The 18,722-nt window shown below is 42.3% G+C and overlaps 1 protein-coding gene across 2 annotated transcripts; it reads left to right on the plus strand.

Annotated features, from left to right (window-relative positions):
• The first annotated feature begins 6,414 nt into the window (after positions 1 to 6,414).
• Positions 6,415 to 18,230, plus strand: SERPINB2 (serpin family B member 2). Of its 2 annotated transcripts, none has more exons than XM_037035527.1 (8): positions 6,415 to 6,449; positions 10,929 to 11,105; positions 13,204 to 13,323; positions 14,603 to 14,731; positions 15,257 to 15,374; positions 16,061 to 16,203; positions 16,795 to 16,959; positions 17,284 to 18,230. In XM_037035527.1, exons 2-8 carry the CDS (start codon positions 10,935 to 10,937, stop codon positions 17,680 to 17,682), a joined length of 1,245 nt encoding a protein of 414 aa, XP_036891422.1. In that variant the 5' UTR covers positions 6,415 to 6,449; positions 10,929 to 10,934; the 3' UTR covers positions 17,683 to 18,230. The 2 variants fall into 2 exon arrangements, with proteins under 2 accessions (XP_036891422.1, XP_036891431.1); XM_037035536.1 differs by lacking the exon at positions 6,415 to 6,449 and adding an exon at positions 6,493 to 6,575.
• The last annotated feature ends 492 nt before the right edge of the window (positions 18,231 to 18,722 follow it).

Here is an 18,722-nt window from a genome sequence, read left to right on the forward strand (position 1 = left end):
TACTAAGGCTAATTAGTATTAGAGACCTTTGTCATAAAAAGTGTTTTAATAACTTTAACTGAAAGTCATTAATAAAATAAGATTATTACATGGAATTTCATGCCAAACCAAGATTCCTTTTTGACCTACAATTATGTCAAGACTTGGATAATTTCACTGTGGACATTACTATTGATGTGGAGATGACATATTTTTCTAATTTGAATATTTCCTATCTACCAGTAAATCATATGTAAAGGGTAATTATGGAAGTAACCATGATTGCTCATGCAAAGTGGAGAGGAGAAGAGAAATAGGTCACCATGTGCTACACATGCGTTAAGTCATTTAGCAAACACTCAGAGAGCATACAGGATGAGCCGAGCGCCTGTCCCAGTCATGGGGACACCTGCTGTGAAACTGGTGCTTACGTCTAGCAGTGACATCCGTGCTGAGTAGTCGTCACCTGGGTGGGTGATTTCATCCCAGCTGGCAGGCTCTCCAGAGAAAGTGCCATGCATGCCACCTCCAGTTAGAATATTAGAACTTTATCCATAAAGTTCTTTCTTTATTATTTGGGATATTATTTCTCCTTTACGCATAATTCCTTTTAGTGCTACTAGGAAGAAAATAAACACCTCAATATAGATACTTTGCTAACCTAGTTCTGAGGTTAAAACTAATGCATGTCTATGATGAAAAATGTGGGCAATTTTTGAACTATAAATAAAAAATGCTAAATATCTATAAAGTTACTGCCCAGAGATAACCACTTTATATTTGATGTATTTTCTTAAGGTCATATTTCCACTTATATTTTATTTACATTGTTGAGTAATACTGCAAATATAATTTTCTGTCCTTTTTTTCCTCCTATGATTATCTTATACACATTTTCCTAGAAGGTTGGGAAATGGGAAGGGGAAAGACATCCTGTTTCGCTGTTCTCAGTTTCCGTGGACGTGGCCTGCACGGCCCTGTGGCGTGTACTGTTTTGGGTCCTCAGAGAGGCCTAGTCTTGTTTTGTCAGGGTTGGGGACCCTTTGCGGTAGCTGGACTCTCCTCTAGTTGCCCACGGACTGTGATAGGCAGTGATCTCCTAAGACATGTTTTACCCTTTGGTCCCTCCTCTTCCAGACTTTCCAGAGTTTTCTTCTTAACACACCACTTTTGTTTCTATTGTTGTTCAATTACAGTTGTCTCTCCTTTTCCCCTATTCTCTCTCTCTTGCCATCCCACTGCGCCGCTCCCAGAGCCAGTCCCCACCCTGTTGTCCATTATTACCATGGGTCCTTTATCATGCTCCTTGACTTGACCCTTCTCCTCCTTTGCCCCATTATCCCCCCACCTCTGGTCACTGTCTGTTCTTTATTTCCATGTCTTTGTTCTATTTTGCTCATTTTGTTGATTAGTTCCACTTATAGGTAAGAAAATATGGTATTTGTCTTTCAATGCCTGGCTTATTTCACTTAGCATAAGAGTCTCTAGTTCCATCCATGCTGTTGTGAAAAGTAGAACTTCTTTTTTCTGCTGTGTAGTATTCCATCGTGTAAATGTACCAGTTTTTTGATCCACTCATTTACTGATGGGCACTTAGGCTGTCTCCAGCACTTGGCTATTGTAAATAGTGCTGCTGTGGGCACTGGGGTGCATAGGTTCTTTTGAACTGGTGTTTCTGGATTCTTAGGGTGAAATCCCAGCAGTAGAATCACTGGATCAAAAGGCAGATCCATTTTTAGTTTTCTGAGGAAATTCCATACTATTTTCCACAGTAGCTGCACCAGTCTGCATTCCCACCAATCGTGTACTAAGTCTCTCTTTTCTCCACAACTTTTCCAACACTAGCCTCTCTAATGGCTAGTGATGTTGAGCATTCTTTTATATGTCTCTGGGCCTTTCGTATGTCCTCCTTGGAGAAGTGTATGTTCAGGTCCTTTGCCCCATTTTTAAATTGAATTGTTGGTCTTCCTGGTGTTCAGTCATATGGGTTCTTTATACACAGGGTCTGGCAGAAGTAAGGCCTGCTTGAGTGTGGTTGGTAGGGCACTAATATGAATGTAATAATTTGTAGTTTTAATTTGAACATTTACCTAAAATGTCATAGGGTGTGCTTGAGTGTGATATTGTTATGTTACAGAATTACACGCTTATGATTTTGTAAGAAAAAGGAGCATGATTCATGCCAGACCCCGTATTTTGGAGATCCAATCCTTGTCAGAGGTATCATTAGCAAACATGTTCTCCCATCCAGTGCGTCCCTTTTCATTTTGCTGATGTTTCTTTAGCCGTGCAGAAGCTTTTTAGTTTGATGGAGCCCCATTTGTTCATTCTTCCCTTTAGATCCCTTGCCCTCAGAGATATTGCTGCGTGGGACATCTGACATTTTACTGCCTGCCTTTCCCTCCGGGACTTTTGTGGTGTCATGACTTACATTGAAGTCATTTATCCATCTTGAGTTTATTTTGGTGTATGGTTAAAACACCACTTTTTACAAGTCACTTCCCTTCTCCTGAGTTTGCCGCAGGCAGACTTTAGATTAGATCTTAGCTCAGGCTGGAGTCAGAGGCCCCTCCGTAGGACGTCATCTGTCCCCTTTCCTCCCACTCCCTCGTCACCCTGCTTCTGCCCCAGGCGGACCTCAGCCAGCCACTTGGTGGTCTCTCCTGCCACCTCTGTAATTTTAGTGCCTTCCCCTTTCAATATTCAATTTTTTCACTTGTCCTGACCCTTTTTTGGAAGTCCTATCACACATTTCTTAGTTTTTCTCCCTCCTTCCTAGGGCATACTGTACACCATTGGCACCACTCAATTTAGCTCTTAATCATATATTGCCTTTTACGATTTCATCTAATTGATTAGTGTGCAAACACCTCATACTGAGCTCATACAACTTCTCCAATCTAGGCAGGAAGGCAACTCCTACATCTGGCCACCAACCGTCATTCTGCTATATGGAATGTTGCCTAACACTATGGAACTTTCAGTAAATCAATGATAATATGCCTACTACTTAACAGACATTATCTCATCTATTCTTCACACAAGTTTGTGTCATTTGGGAGTGCTTTTGGCTGCAAATGACAGAGGACCCAAGGTGTCTAACAATGCCTAAACAATGCACACTTATTATTTCTTATCTCCTGTAATGAGAACAAAAGCTGGAGGTGGGTGGTTTCCACTTTGGCTTAGAAGTTCTCTCATGTCAGGGCTCTGGTCTGGCTTCTCTTCAAACATCTTTGCCTTCTTTTATTGTTGCCATGGGGCTGCAGCATCTCCTGGCATCACATCCTCAGACAACCATGCTCAAAGTCAGGTAGGAAGCTATGGTGTAGGCCAGGGAGTTTTTGTTTGCACGTCTCTTATTAGGGAAGGGAAACTCTCCCTAAACATTTCCCAGAAGACATCTCCCACGTCTCATTTACCAGACTACAGCCACATCCTCAGACCAGCAACTAGGCCCTCCTTTCCTAAGGTCAAGAAATCTCTGACTAATACCTAAACAAAATCATAGAAAAAAATAGATGGCTTTTGTGTAGGCAATGAGCAGTACCAGCCATATAGCATTATTAGAAAATTAAAGCTCAGAGGGGTTGAGAAATTTGTGCGTGATTGTACAACTAAAAAGTGGTGAGAGAGAGAAGGGGGGTGGGTGGAGAGAGAGAGAGAGAGGGAGAGAATTTCAGCCCTTGCTGTGGCTCAGTTGGAGCATCATCCCACAACCTAAAGGTCTCAGGTTCAAGTCCCAGTCAGGGCACATATAGAAAGGCAATCGATTGATGTTTCCCTTTCTCTCTTTTTCTCTCCCCCGCCCCTTTCTCTAAAAGTAGTAAAAGAATGTCCTCAGGTGAGGATAAAGAAAAAAGAGAGGGAAGTTTCAAATAAAACTTTTCTGAGTCTTTCAAAATCCAGCTCACCACACTCTGGAGCCCTTCTAAAGGGCTCTAGGTGTTTTAACATCTTACTCAATTCACCAAAAAATCTCTAGTAAGTGCCCATTGACACTCAGCATTGTTCTTGCTGCTGAGGGGGAAACAATTGTAGACTAGTTAGAAATAGAATCCCGGCTCAGATAAAAACAACTGGAATTAACACTACTGTGTTAATTATACTGTGAGCTCAGCTCTCAGGGGGCAGTTCTATGTTGCAGAAGTTCACCAAGGACTGCAGAAGTCAGGCTGGGTTCACAAAAGCTGTGAGGTAGGAGGTTTCAATCAGGAGGGAGGAGAAAGGATGGCATTCCCTTTGAGAAGAAGAGCTTGAGTAAAAGTAAGGGACAGAAAAAGCAGGGCCTGAAAAGTGGGCAGAGCAAAGCTCTAGGCACGTTCGCTATTGGCTCAGCAGACTGTGTCGCTGAGAAAGTGTGGTGAAGGAACAGTTGAACAGACTGGTCACATAGACATTGTCAGCAGGGGTCCTCTGGGGAACTGAGGTAGACAAGGGACAGAGACCTAGACCCCCAAGGAATAGCGCCTACTCAACGCTCACCGATGCAGAGGACCAGCTGAGGTCCAAGGGATATGAAAACTTGTAAAAATGGTCAATGAGTGCCTACACATTTCCTTTGGTCTAATGAAGGAACTTAATTGTTGAAAGATCATTGTTGAGGGTGGACTTCCCAGTTCTTTTTCTTTGTGTGACCCGAGATCTTCCAGCAATTAAACACTCAAATACAGCCGTGCACTGCACACTGTTTTGGTCAATGATGGACTGCATACTCGGCAGTGGTCCTATAGGATTATAAATGGAGCTGAAAAATCCCTATCACTTAGTTTCTCACATATTCTTGTCGATGACGGGCTGAGCAAACATGCTTTGCTGCCAGTCATATGAAAGTGCAGCACACAATTATGTACCTATGTACATACATACAACTTGATAATGACAATAAACAACTATGTTATTGGCTTATGTGCTTATACTATACTTTTATTGTTCTTTGAAATGTACTCTTTATACTTAAAAGGATAAGGCAGCCATAAAACTGTAGCTGTGTTACATCACAGCGACCTCACACACCCCATGTTTCCTGATGGCATCATTTTCTCTTCTGCTCGATTTGATCCCGGGCTTCTTTGCACAGGTGTGTAGTAGAGACGCAGTAGGCTATACCACCCCAGCGAGGTGTGTGGCAGGCTCTACCCTCTAGGTTTGTGTAGTGTGCTCTGTGGTGTTTGCTCAATGATGAAATCGCCCAGTGATGCGTTTCTTAGATCTTACCCTCATCATTAAAGAGACACATGACTGTAATTTGGCTTTTGACAGTTAGACAAAGTTCTGAAGAACACCTCTTTGCCATTGTCCCTCCAGTAATAATGAGAGGTTTGGGTTAAGTAACCCCACATATTTTTGACCAGAAACTCATGGAAGCAAGAGAAGATTAGGACAAAGCTGGCTCCGTGGATCACAGCCAAGCTGAGACAATCGCCCAGTACTCAATTCCACAGTCCTGGCTTCACTGACACCTCTGATTGTCAAGCGAGCCCGCCACACGCAGGCGTGGAGCTTCCCACACTGGTTGAGAAGAAGCCTGGTGCACTTACTTCTCTTCATCCTGTCCTTGGGGGTTGGCTGAACAGAAAAGCAAAGGGAAGAGAAGTGAAGCCATATTTATGATGTGTTGCGAACACTTTTCCGTAAGCTCTAATGACACGAATATTTTCAGACTCAGATTACATTTCCATTCATATTATTTATTTACTTTTATTCCTCAAATTTCTTTGATTGTGTCTACAAAAAATCTAGCAATTTTCTTATGGAAGTTTTCAACATCACAATTTTCAATCAACACACCTATGATTTACCTAGAGTTAAATATCCACTTAAAGTACACTTTGGATTTTCACTGTTCAGTAAGATAAGATCCATGTTCTAAAAAAGGTCAAAAGCAAAGAACTTTGGGTGTGGCTGGTGACAGGAGATTAGGGTGGGACCCGGAATTATTCAGGAAATTATAGCTTGAGAAAAATGGAAGATTTTAAAGTAGAGAATTTCAAAGAAAAATGTTTTCTTTCTCTTTCCATGACCAAAGGGTCCCTTGGGGGTTGCTAGAATCAAAAGAGAAAAAGGAATCCAATACTTTTGTGTATTGAAAAAGGCCCACGGGCAACCCTGTCTAAAAGACACTAGAGATGTTGTAGAATTCAGTAATATCTTTGAGTGCAGGTGGGGTGGACAGCCTTCAGCCCATTTCAACAGGCATATGTAGAAATTACTAAATTCATAAGTTTCTGAGTGACATCACTATCCCCAAAATTTCTCAAATGGTTCCCTAGCAAACAGGCATTTCTATTCTAGTGATGCCTTTCTGACTAAAATGTTGAATCACTCAAAGCTTTCAGATTAGAAAGAGAGAGAAAAAAAATGCCCCGTGGGAGGGGCCAAGCTTTATAAAACCAGTCATCACTGTGTGTGAACTCTGACAACACTCCACGGGCGTGTTTCCAGTCAGAGAGCAACTCGGCGACAACCAGGTATTTCAGAGATTTCTGTGGCTGTCCCTAGGCCTCATTGCTTTTCCTCCTTCTTCACTGCTCTTACCAATACAGTGTGGTTCTTTTCTTACTAATGAAATGTCAAGTGCATGATATTTTTAGAGGGTAAGTAAACATTTAGTGGTGTTTTCTTCTTTAGTTGTTTGACTGGATATATTTTAGCTCAAGATTTGAATTAAATGAATATAGCAAGACTTAATTTTGAATCTCAGAAGCCAGCAAGTGCCTGAATACTTAACCAAATCTTTAACAACAATAACCAAAACAAAATGTACATTAGAGTCTTGATATTAGTTTTATTGAAGAGGTTAGAATGTGTATATTCTTTACTAGCTAGTGTTTTGACACTGAATTTAATGGGAACAGCTAGGATATTTGAAATATATTATTTTAAGCAATGAAAAATAATTTATCCACTGAATACAAATATTAAAACAAGTTGGCTGAGTTTTTTTCTAAAATAATCAGAAATTAAGCAGTTTTCTGGTTTAGGTCAGTTCAATACCAGAATATGCGTGTTGAATTTAGTTAACTGGTGAATTTAGTGAAAGGGAAAAATCAGCCAAACTTCTTGTTGCATTGAGTGAAATGATAGTTCAATAAATAATTTAGTGCTCCATAATAGACAATTATTCACTATGAAAGTCATCAAATACCAGAAATTGCTTTTCATTGTGTGTGTGTGTGTGTGTGTGTGTGCGCGCGCGTGCATGTGTGTGTGTGTGTGTGGTGGGGGTAGGGATTGGAAAATTGGTCATTTTGGACAGAAAGTTTCCTTGGACTTACTGTTTTCTCTTCTTTCTCATTGATTTCTGTGGTCAATATCAAATTATTTGCATTGTGTAGTTACAAACAATTTGGTTTAAACGGCACAGCAAATTCAAATCTAACATGGAGTGCCAGGGAGGTGAGGACCCTGGGGGCCCCTCCCGAGTCCTTTGCTGCCTGAGCCAAGTTTCAGTGGCACAGCTGTCAACTTGTGCAGCAGGAACTGCCACACACACCAAGGAGCCCAGCCCTGAGTGTGCTTCCCACCCATTCTTCTAGCAAACAGTATCGTAGCAAACAGTAATTACGAGTATAACATTTGGGTTAGTGAAGGTGTGTAACTGACTCTCATTAGACTCATGACAGGTGCTACCTGTTCTGGGCGATCATGCTATTCAATGTCTACTCTGTGACTTCAACTTCACATTATGTTGGGCAGATTCCAACTCAAATGTAAGCCACGGATGTGTCTGCAGGTTAGGGGACACTGTATACAGATGCCTTTAGAGATTTCTTGTTTTTTAAAAAATGTTTATTAAGTGTATCGGGATGACATTGGTTAACAGAATCATATAGGTTTCCAGTGCACATTTCGATGTTACAAGATCTGCGTATGGTACTGTGTGACCACCACCCAAATCCAAACCACCTTCTGTCACCATATATTAGATTCCTAAAGCTATAAACTTCTTAAACCTCATCTGGAAGGTGGGTAGGAAAAGCCCTAGACTTTCAATCAAAGGCTGAGGTTCAGTAGAGCTTTGAAAATAATTAAGGGTGCAATGTCCACCTCCACCATTTCATCTGTATGACAGGGGCCACTAGGCTTTACTGGGTGAGTGATTGCGAAAATTAAATAAAACAACTAGTTGAAGAAATTTGGTAACTGCAATATAGACATCAAGTATTTTTCATGTTAAATGCAGTTACCGTATGTTTTGGACTGGAAGACGCACTTTCTTCCCCCCAAATTTGGGAGGAATGATGGTTGCTAATGCTGCTGTTGAGTTCTGTTTACATTTACATTGGTGAAATATTAGGTTATTGATGTTATTATATATTTTACCATGTTTTTTTGCTTCAAAATTCTTTTCCCTATTTTCCTCCTCTAAAACCTAGGTGCACCTTATGGTCTGAAAAATATGGTAATTGTATCTTATTGGTTTAAAAAGGAAATTTAGATTATTTTTAAAAGACGTAAATGCATGTGGGACAATTTAATTTTGTCCCTATCTTCTTTTTTTTCCTGTGTAAAGTCACCTGAAACCCTCACTTGGCACTAGAAGTCCCATCTGCTGGTTGGTCCTGACCTTCCATTCTGTTGGTGTCCAGCTGGCTGACGATGCAGGTTATTGTGAAGAGTAAGCTGTGAAAGAAGCCTGCATTTACTGTTCTGATTCCGATTTTTTTTTCAAGTGGGAATACAGAAATATTTTATTTATTAATTCTCAGTTTGTTTCCAAAACATTGAGATGTTTTACAAAAAATATTTTCTGAATAAGACTAATTAATTAAAAAGACCACTTAAACCCTGGCTGGTGTAGCTCAGTGGATTGAGCGTGGGCCTGCGAACCACACGATCGCGGTTCAGTTCCCATTCAGGGCGCATGCCTGGGTTGCAGGCTAGTTCCCAGCAGGGGACTCACGAGAGGCAACCATACATTGATGTTTCTCTCCTTCCCTTCCCCTCTAAAGATAAATAAAGGAAATCTTTAAAGAAATAAAAAGACCATTTAAAATCAGTAGAAGTGAGAGGGAACAACTTTCTGAGCCACTCAAGTTAACCTAATCTCAGTGATGAAGCAAGAGGAAAAAAATGTAGTATTTTTTTTAAAACTTAAAAAGCCTTCTAGGAGCATTAAAAACTTGCAATCTTCCTCTTTTTATTTTATTTTTCTAGCATTTCTCAAACTAGTAACATGCGTACCTCTTACACATCAGAGTCAAGTTCAACACCAGCAGGTGGGGCAGTGTGGGGCATTGGGTAGAGTGGCTTTCCAAAGCAGACCTGGGCTTGAGCCCGGAACCATTACATCCACACTGACCTTATACAAGTTAGTTAACCTCTCTGAGTGTCGGAGTAGAACCTACACTTTTGATGAAGATAACAGTATCTATCTCGTAGAGATCTTGTGAAGATCAAATGAGAAGCTGTGAGAAAGTTTCAAGAGAAGTTTTACTTAAGTTACTATTTTGTCTTGATAAAATACAATAGGGTGGTTTTTCATAGGAGAAAGCTTGATGCAAATTGCAATCACTTTCTTAAAAAGAAATGCTCATGACCCACGTGTTCACCTAAGACACCCACAAATGAGGCGGAGAGGTACTGGTCGGCCCTGTGGGAAGCTGTGCCCAGTGAGCCATGATGAGGGCTCAGGGCGTGCCTCAGCCCGGGAGGGGCGGGTGGGGGGGCACCCAGGTTCCTCCCAGTTCCTCCCCAGCCCGGGAAACCGCCTTCACAAGAAGGTTTGCTGTGGAATGATGAGTGTCAGTGTTGTTTGGTGTTATTTGTATACTCCGGTAAATGTGGGTGTGTTATAAGCCACTATTGAAAGCATAACATGCAGAGAGGAAGGGCCAAGAGATCCCTCCACCCACCTGGGTGTGTCCAAGCATTTGGCTGCAGGTGAAGCCTTTGGCCATGGGAGGTGTGTCTGCCATTTTTGTTCAGACCGGTGATCTGGTGTGTGTGTGTGTGTGTGTGTGTGTGTGAGAGAGAGAGAGAGAGAGAGAGAGAGAGAGACATACCCAGGATCAGTCTTATGGTGCTACCTGGTACTGGCTTTCCTGGTAGCATGTGGCAGGAAAGGAAGGGAGCTTGCCAGCATCCCAAGAAATGAACTTCTCAGCACAAGAAGCTCTTCTGTGGCAAGGCTGTGCTGTGTGTGCATGTGTGTGTGGAGGGGGCAGGTGTGGGAGGTGGGACTCTGAAAATTCCAACCCTCAAACAGGGAGTCTAAGCCATTTCCAGAAGCAGGACATTTCAACTGGGGCCAACACGAGTGTCTGTGCCTGTGGGATACGTTTGAATATGTGTGGATTCGCCTGTGTGTGTGGTGTGTGTTTGCGGGTGCTGCATAGAGGTTGAAAGCGTGACCCTGGGGGGCCACTGACCTGGCTTCAATTCCCAGTCTGGCCCGTAGACAAGTGACATTGGTCACTCTTCTCATCTGTTCTGTGTAGCAGTTTCTTCCTTTGTACAGGAGGGATTAGCAGTGCCTTCCTCAGAGGTTTCAGTAAGGACAAAAAGTACAGGTAAAGTGATTCGAACAGCCTCTCTTGTGTAGTAAGAATTCAGTAAACACTATTTATGCTGTTGTTGGTATTATCATTTTTATTATATGAAGTATCACTATGTCTTGTGTAACTGTTCACTATATCTCAGGTTTGGCTACATAGCTTGCAGAATCCAATGTAAACAGAGTATGTAGAACTTGTAAAAAATTATTGAAAATTTAAGATGGTGATGGCACAGCTTTGTACCATGTGGCTACACAGGTCACATGACCCGAATGCTGTTCCTGCTGTACTTCGTGTTGTCCCATGAAGGAAGAAAAGAGAGGAAACTCTTGCCCTAGGCAGGGTACTAGGCAGGACTAGGCAGGGTACGGCCTCTACCCCTCTGCTGACATCACCCAAAATGTTGTCTTATCTTTTGGAGCTGTAATTTCTTTCTTACTTTCCTTCTAGGTTGACATGATGGAAGACATTTATGTGGCAAACACCATCTTTGCCATCAACTTCTTCAAGCATCTGGCAAATACAAGCCCCACCCAGAACCTCTTCTTCTCCCCGTGGGGCATCTCATCCACCATGGTCATGGTCTACATGGGGGCCAGAGGCAACACCGCAGACCAGATAGCCAGGGTGAGTCTCTGTGGAAGCTCCACACGAGGGCTGCATGACTCCTGAACTGAGCTGAGGATTGCTCTCATTGTGTGCTCAACATACCTTGACTATCTCAAGGTCAGCCTTCATCACCCGCCCAGAGCTGTGGCAATGTCACCTGTGCTGCTCTTAGGACACAAGTTCCTTAGATTCAAATCTGCCAAAGAGCCAGATGACAAACCACCAACTGGAGACAGCAGAAGCTTATCAGAGCATCTTAGACTGCAGGGCTGGAAGTGATGAATAGTGACCACACCTTGCATTGTAATAATATAATGTTTAGGTTTTTAAAGTGTCTTACATGCCTTATATCTTTTGGTTTTAAGACAAGTGCCATTTTGCAGGCAGGAAGGTGGGCCTTGTGAGGGAAATGCTTTTCCCAGGCCTCCTAAGCCACCCTCATTACCAGCTCAGACCCCTTCCATTGCTCAGCCAGTGTGCAGTGTTCGTGCCCCATTCATGGGGAGAATTCCTCCTAATGGTTTTAAGAGAGTGTCACAAAGAGAAGAGAATGTTCCAGGGCTGTGGTGGCTATGCTCTTGGAGAGGCACAGAGAGCAACATTGACTCACCCATGTAGTCAACCCCTTGAGATCATGTCAACAAAATGAGGCCTGACCTGATGGTCAGTTTTTGAAATCAAGATGGACAGGGTGTGGGCAGCTGGCCTCCTTCCGGGAAATGACGTAAGCTCAGTCAGGGGACCCTTTTGCTGAGTCCAGGGTCCTGAAATTACACTGGACTAGTTCAACTGCACACCGCAATATTCCTAGGAGATGAATTCAACACATTGAAGAGACTCATGATCCTGTTATTTCCTAGGTCAGAGACACAGACGAGGTCACCCTATAATTAAAATTCTTTCCTGTACACACGCACACAAACGTGACCATTGGATAGCTCTGGTTTCTTACAGGCACGCGTTGTACTTTCGGTCACACCAAAATGCTGCTGGCTACTTTCAGGTCTCCCATGAGCATTGCACCTCAGTGCATGTGTGTCCTTCCCAGGCCCAAGGGGACCCATTAAGGATGGGTCTTTTTGAAGAAGAGAATGTTGGCCAATGTCTCGCAGGAGGAAAGGGCTGGATGCATCACTCCTCACATCTGTGGCAGTTTAAACACCGAGACTTACAACAATACTCAGTTGTTCAACCCTGACACCAGCAATATTTTGCAACCTTCCTTCCTTTGTATTTTTTTGCCTTGGAAAAAAAAAAAAGACAGTGACCTGCACTAAAACTTCAGAAACCATCAGGGTCTTAGTTTTTTAAATGTAAAGAAATCACTAGCACTCAGAAGCAATCTATTTTGAGGGCAAATGCTAAATGAAGCACTCTAGGTGGCTGACATTAAATAAAGTAGCTTATTACTCATGCTGGGCACAATAAACCTTTTCTTTCTCTGGAAAGGGCTAGAGCATGTGAGACTATGCAAACATTTTATAATGTTTTCTTGTAACTCTGCTACATGTACACAATTTAAAATCCCAAAGCAGCCCTGGCTGGTGTGGCTCAGTGGTTTAGTGCCAGCCTGGGAACCAAAGGACTGCCAGTTGGATTCCCAGTCAGGGCACATGGCTGGGTTGTGGGCCAGGTCCTCAGTGGGGGCACTTGAGTAGCAACCACACATTGAGGTTTCTCTCCCTCCCTTCTCCTATCTAGAAATGGATAAATAAAATCTTTAAAGCAAATTTAGTCATTTTCCTACTTAAAATCAAGAGGAGAAGATTTTTGGCTTGGAGGGGGAAGCACAAGATTTGGGGAAAAGACCTCCTATCTGTGTTTGGTGGCTTTGCCACTTTAGTGAGGTCTGTGAGTGAAGGCATTTAAGCTCTCTGAGCCTAGAGACTAATGGCTAGTGTATAGATTAGTATAAATACCTCATACTGATTGCTGTGAGGGAAATTTCAGTTGGCTGACACTTACATATTACATAGAAAAAGTACCTATGCTTGTACCCCATACACAATGGCAAAGCACTGGACATAGAACTTCTAAGCGGTACCTGGTGACAGCAATTTCAAAGTTAAGTAATTTAGTGGGGATGTATAACCATTGCCTCTAATTCCCACTGTAGGTGCTTCAGTTTAACAACATTGGAGTCCAGGAAGTCACCACAATGAGTCCAGAGAACATCACTGGTTGTGAATTCACGCAGCAGATCCAGAGAGTCACTTATCCTGACGCTATTTTGAAGGTATTGGACTTATTCACTCATATTTATTTATTTATTTATTTATTTTTTAAATTTCTAGAATCTCTTTGCCTTGAAATCACAACATTATACTGAGAGGGAACCCAATACAACTTCCCCCATTCTCAGAAAGAAAAACGAAGGTTCCCAGCCCTTAAGTAAATATTCTGTGGCTCCACCACTAAGAAAGCACAAAGCCAGAGCAGAACCCGGATGTCCTGACTTCTAGGCCAAGATGCTTTCAAAATTCCGTCACAGCCCTCTGCCGCTAGTTGGGTCTGTGTAATTTATTCTAAAACCGTGGCAGAGGGGACTCCTGGAGTATACCTGCATGAATGCAGACTTCCGGGGTGGGGTAAGGAGTGACAAGTAGCTGAGGAATGGAGAAAGTCGGGCTCAATGACTTCCTGAGAGGCCAATGACCTTTAGATACCCCTCCCATAGCCCTTTGTCTATCCATTTATTATCTATCTTTCTGGCTGTCTATCTATCTGTCTCAAGTAGCATTATGTTTTCTCAATACTGCATTTCTTAAATACCAGCTATCCAGCTAAATTATAGGAACTGGACATAGGTATGCTTCTCCTGGGAACACCTCCCATAATTACCCTCCTGAGTAAGGTTATGGGAGGGTGTCTCCTGTAGCTTCCTTCTTGGGACCACTGATGCTTCATCCAGCTGTTACCCAGGGGATTATGGGCTAGCGGAGGTGGAGGTGGAGAGGGCCCATATGTAGACATCCACCAGGTGTCTGGAGACAGCTGGCAGTCATCTGCAGGGCTCTGTCTTCAGCTGTGACTGAGCCCTACGTCTGGCACTGTGTTCACAAACAGTAGGCTATAGACTGGAGTTCCCATTCGCTTTTGTGGTTTTCTAAAACCCGTGTTTCCCACTGCCTTGACTATTCCTTCATTATAAAAGAAGTCCTTTTCAAAGTTATATACATTTTTAAAGAACATTTGTAAAGGAACATTTTAATACAATAAAAGTTCCTTAGAGACCTTTAAGTTTAGGAGACGGTAACAGGAGTTTCACTTTCCTCTAGGATGTCGGCTACTTCGTGGTCAAATCCAATCCATAGGTGAAATATGAAGCAAATAAAACATTACCTCATTAGTTCTGCATGGTATCCACATCAAAAGTATTTCCTCAGAGATTCCTCTAAAGTATCAGAAAAAAGCATATAGTAATACAGCACTTTATTGTTGCATAGGGAAAAATGCCATTGCCTGAGAAATACCTTCCCATGTCACATAAAGACGATTCCTCCCTTCTGTTCAAGGCACAGGCTGAAGATACAATCCACTCCGGCTTCAGCAGTCTCATCTCTGCCATCAACACACCCATGGAGGGTTACATATTGGAAAGTGTCAATAAGCTGTTCGGAGAGAAGTCTGCGAGATTCAGGAAAGTAAGTAATCCCTGTCAAGGAAACGGCAGGGCCCTGAACCTGCAGTGAGGTCACTTTCAAAGCTGTTGTCTAAAATTCACACCCACTGGGAGAGTCAGAATTGCACAGGGCTCCCTAAGGCCCCCTAGGGTCCTGGTCCTGGCAGCTGACCCTGTGCTTCCCCTGTTGGTGCTGCTGCAAAAGCTCCGCTTGCAGGCTTGCATATGTAAGTCCAGAGGAACAGAACTGACTCCCAGAGCCACTCCCTGCAGCCAGCTCCCTCTGACTTAGCGTCTATAATGAGAAGCATGCTGGTGGGGGGCGGGGGGAGGGGGGGCAAAGAGAGTTGGAGCTTCTGGGTAGGGCAGGGGGTCCACTGAGGGTGTATAATCTGCACCATCTCCTCTTTCAACACACTATCCAGCTTCCACCCCTGCCCTGACCTCAGATGCCTCGGTCTTGACAGGAAGCCCATAATTTACACTCACATCAAGGCATGTTCAGTAGACTTTCTACGTAACCTCCTGCACTTTTCTTGCTTTAAAGGAATACGTGCAGCTCTCTAAGAAATATTACTCCGCAGAACCCCAGGAGGTCGACTTCCTAGAATGTGCTGAAGGAGCCAGAAAAAAGATTAATTTCTGGGTCGAGACACAAACCAAAGGTAAAACCAAGGACATGTTTGCTGTTCTTCTTTCCACTTAGAAAACTCTGGTCTATTTTTTAAACCATCCTTGAACTTAGCCCTTAATCCCTTAAAATTCATTCAAACTTAGTTATTTTGGTTAATGCAACCTTATTCTTGTTTAGCTCAGTGGTGTTTTAATTGAGGTCTACTAATAGAAGACATATGTTCAGTACTCAAGTAATTGGATTTTGCATATCTCATTAGTAAAGAATGTGAGAGATGGCAGCTGTTTTCAAACACAGGAAATATTGGTATTGAAATAACTGTGACACTTGGTCCACCATGGACAAAAAAAAAAAAGATTTTCTTAACTTCTGGGATTAAAACACCATTTCAAGCAATAGTTTTGTGTCTTGGTGTCTTAACTCTCATAATGAAAAAAAAAAGCACATGGACCAGGTTCTACAGAATTTAGAAAGATTTTTGCTCCTTTGAAAGCAGTTGACTATTCATCTCACTTCTTCATTTCCATTCTGGATTTTCAAACCACTATTGTAAGATGCCGACACACTGCCACCACAAAAGAGGCAGGAAAAGCAAAGATGAACAGAAGCGGAAGTGAAAACGAAGCACCTAACTAGAGGACGCGTGAACTTTTTCTTTCAGCCTTGCGTGGAATGGCCGTGAATGAAACCTAAACATATGTCATTCTTATTTTGTAGGTAAAATTCCAAACTTGTTACCTGAAGGTTCCGTAGATTCAGAGACCAGGATGGTCCTGGTGAATGCCGTCTACTTCAAAGGAAAATGGAAAACTGCATTTGAGAAGAAATTAAATGGACTTTATCCTTTCCACGTGAACTCGGTATGAGATGTGGCAGATTTTCCCAACGTGTATTGTAGGGTCTTAGACAAGACAGAGAAACAATGACTAGAGACCACTCACTGATTGCCACTATGTGATATGCTAGTTATAAGTTATGGGTATCAGACAGTTGATTGAGTCTTTTAAGCTACTGAGTATCACTCAGTAGTTTTATGAGGTCATATGAGTAATGGTGAAACCCATGGACCCTGTACTTAAATCATAGACTCAAATGTAGGCTCTACCACTTACTAGCTATAACCTTCTGTGTGTTCCATGAATTCCATTTTTTAATCAATAAAACTTGGTTAATAATAATACCCAACTCAAAAGGTTGTTGTAAGGATTTGATGAGATTTAGCAGAGTCCTTGGCCCATGATAGGAACTAAGCAAATATTTTAAGGGCATTATTCTTGTCTGTAATGGGCGTAATATTGAAAAGGATGATAAGGCCAGAGTACTGAATACAAATAATTTATCTTGTTGATTTTTTTAAACACAAAAGCAGAACCTCTTCTCTTTTATGCCTAATTGTAAATCTCTTGATGTCTTAGTATTAACTTTCCTATTTTACTCTTGAATCACGTCAGACTCAGCAGAAGCCTGTACGGATGATGTACTTGCACGAGACACTGCACATTGGGTACATAGAAGACCTGAAGTCTCAGATTCTAGAGCTCCCTTACGCTGGAGATGTCAGCATGTTCCTGTTGCTTCCAGATGGAATTGCGAACGTGTCATCTGGCCTGGAGTTGGTGAGCCATTCCAACTTTAAGCGTTCTAGACTTTTGGGCCTAAACCTACCTTTTGTGATGAACATGTCTACACCTTAGGGGACGGTGTGCAATTATTTACAGATTTGTGTGAATTAGTTGATAGTAAGTGTGGCATGTCTGAAACTTTCATTCAAAACCTTAAATACACATCCTAATCTTCTCTTCTTGCCACAAGTTGACCAATCTTTTAAATTTTTGTATCGCCCACTGTGCCGTCACTGATTTTAGACATTACACGTAGAAGTTGTTTGCCTTCTTTCCTAAACACTCACTGGTTATTTTTTTTAATGTTTGGACTTGTAGCTGGAACGTGAAATAACGTACGACAAACTCAACACGTGGATCAGCATGATGGCTGAGGATGACGTTGAGGTGTACCTCCCACAGTTCAGATTAGAAGAGCAGTACGAACTCAAATCCATTCTCAGAAGCATGGGCATGAACGATGCCTTCGTCAAGGGCCAGGCCAATTTCTTAGGGATGTCCGAAGAGGATGATCTATTTCTGTCCGAAGTGTTTCATCAAGCCACCGTGGATGTCAACGAGGAGGGCACCGAAGCGACTGCTGGCACCGGGGCCATCGTCTCAGGGAGAACTGGCCACGGAGGCCCACAGTTTGTGGCAGATCACCCTTTCCTCTTCTTTATAATGCACAGAACGACCAGGACCATCCTCTTCTTGGGCAGATTCGCCTCACCGTAAAGTTGGAAGGTTCTGTGTCTGTACGGGATTTTGTAGTGGGAGCTATAAGCCTCAGAATTGGTATTAGCACCAACGATTTAGGGACTTTTTCTATGTATTCTGTCTTCCTGAACAGCCTACACAATGCACTTAATGTCAACACCGAAATGGCCAGACAACTGTCAATCATAACATTATACCCCTATTAATTATCTGGTCTCCTAAAATGGGAACTTGTATTATTTAGTACTCCCTCTTAGTTTATTTTATAGCACTAAGTGCTATTGTATTATTTATTATTTTATATAGTTTTTTATTATTGCTAAGTCTATTTAATGTGATTGAGAGAGACAGGTGATTGGTTGTGTCTTTCTAAGGAAGTGCATTTATTTGTTTTAATAAGGAAGGACAAGTAGGTGTTTTTCTATCCCCTTCTAAGATAAAAACCCAGAAAAAAATATTGAACAATAAACAAATATATATTATGTAACTTTATAACATTATGCATCACACAGATGTGTCTAACTCATGTGAAATTGCAAATATATGATAAATAAACATGTTTCCATACAACCATTTGTTTGCTGTTGTTCCAGTAGGTCTTTGGATCGCAAGACCTATTATAGCTTGATCCTCAGGAAGCAGGCATTGGGCTCATTTGTCTGAAGCAAGAAAACCACAGTCAGAATAAAGGAGCCAAGGGCTAAGCACCCCTCCTACAAGGAGCCCCCCCATTGGGGCAGAACTGGGCTCTGGGAAAAGTGGTTTACAGCTACCTTTGCACGGCTGCAGAGGGTGTAGCAATTCACAAGAACAGTCTGGGTTAGCTTCCTCTGCACACTGGTGTTTAAACCTTAAGAACATCAGGAATGAATGGCAAGTCCAGTGGTCTGGACACAGACTCAAGGTCACAGTCATTGATCGGAGAGTTCAGAGGAATGAAGATGGACTGGCAACACAGCAGGAGGGTGTTTACTTCAAACTGCACTCTAAGCTTTGAGTGGGTCAGAGGCAGACAGAACATAATTTTAAGACCTAGGAACTAAGATGCCTAAAGTTTG

This window comes from Sturnira hondurensis, unplaced genomic scaffold (genome assembly GCF_014824575.4).
Source record: "Sturnira hondurensis isolate 20B ecotype Veracruz unplaced genomic scaffold, ASM1482457v3 Scaffold0001872, whole genome shotgun sequence".
NCBI classification, from domain to species: Eukaryota; Metazoa; Chordata; class Mammalia; order Chiroptera; family Phyllostomidae; genus Sturnira; species Sturnira hondurensis.

Excerpts from the sequence above, each read along its gene's own strand:
- SERPINB2 (XM_037035527.1), top strand. The coding sequence starts at position 10,935 with ATGATGGAAGACATTTATGTGGCAAACACCATCTTTGCCATCAACTTC. Across the intron at positions 13,324-14,602 it reads ATCCTGACGCTATTTTGAAG|GCACAGGCTGAAGATACAAT; the intron begins GTATTGGACTTA and ends CTTCTGTTCAAG. Across the intron at positions 16,960-17,283 it reads TGTCATCTGGCCTGGAGTTG|CTGGAACGTGAAATAACGTA; the intron begins GTGAGCCATTCC and ends TTGGACTTGTAG.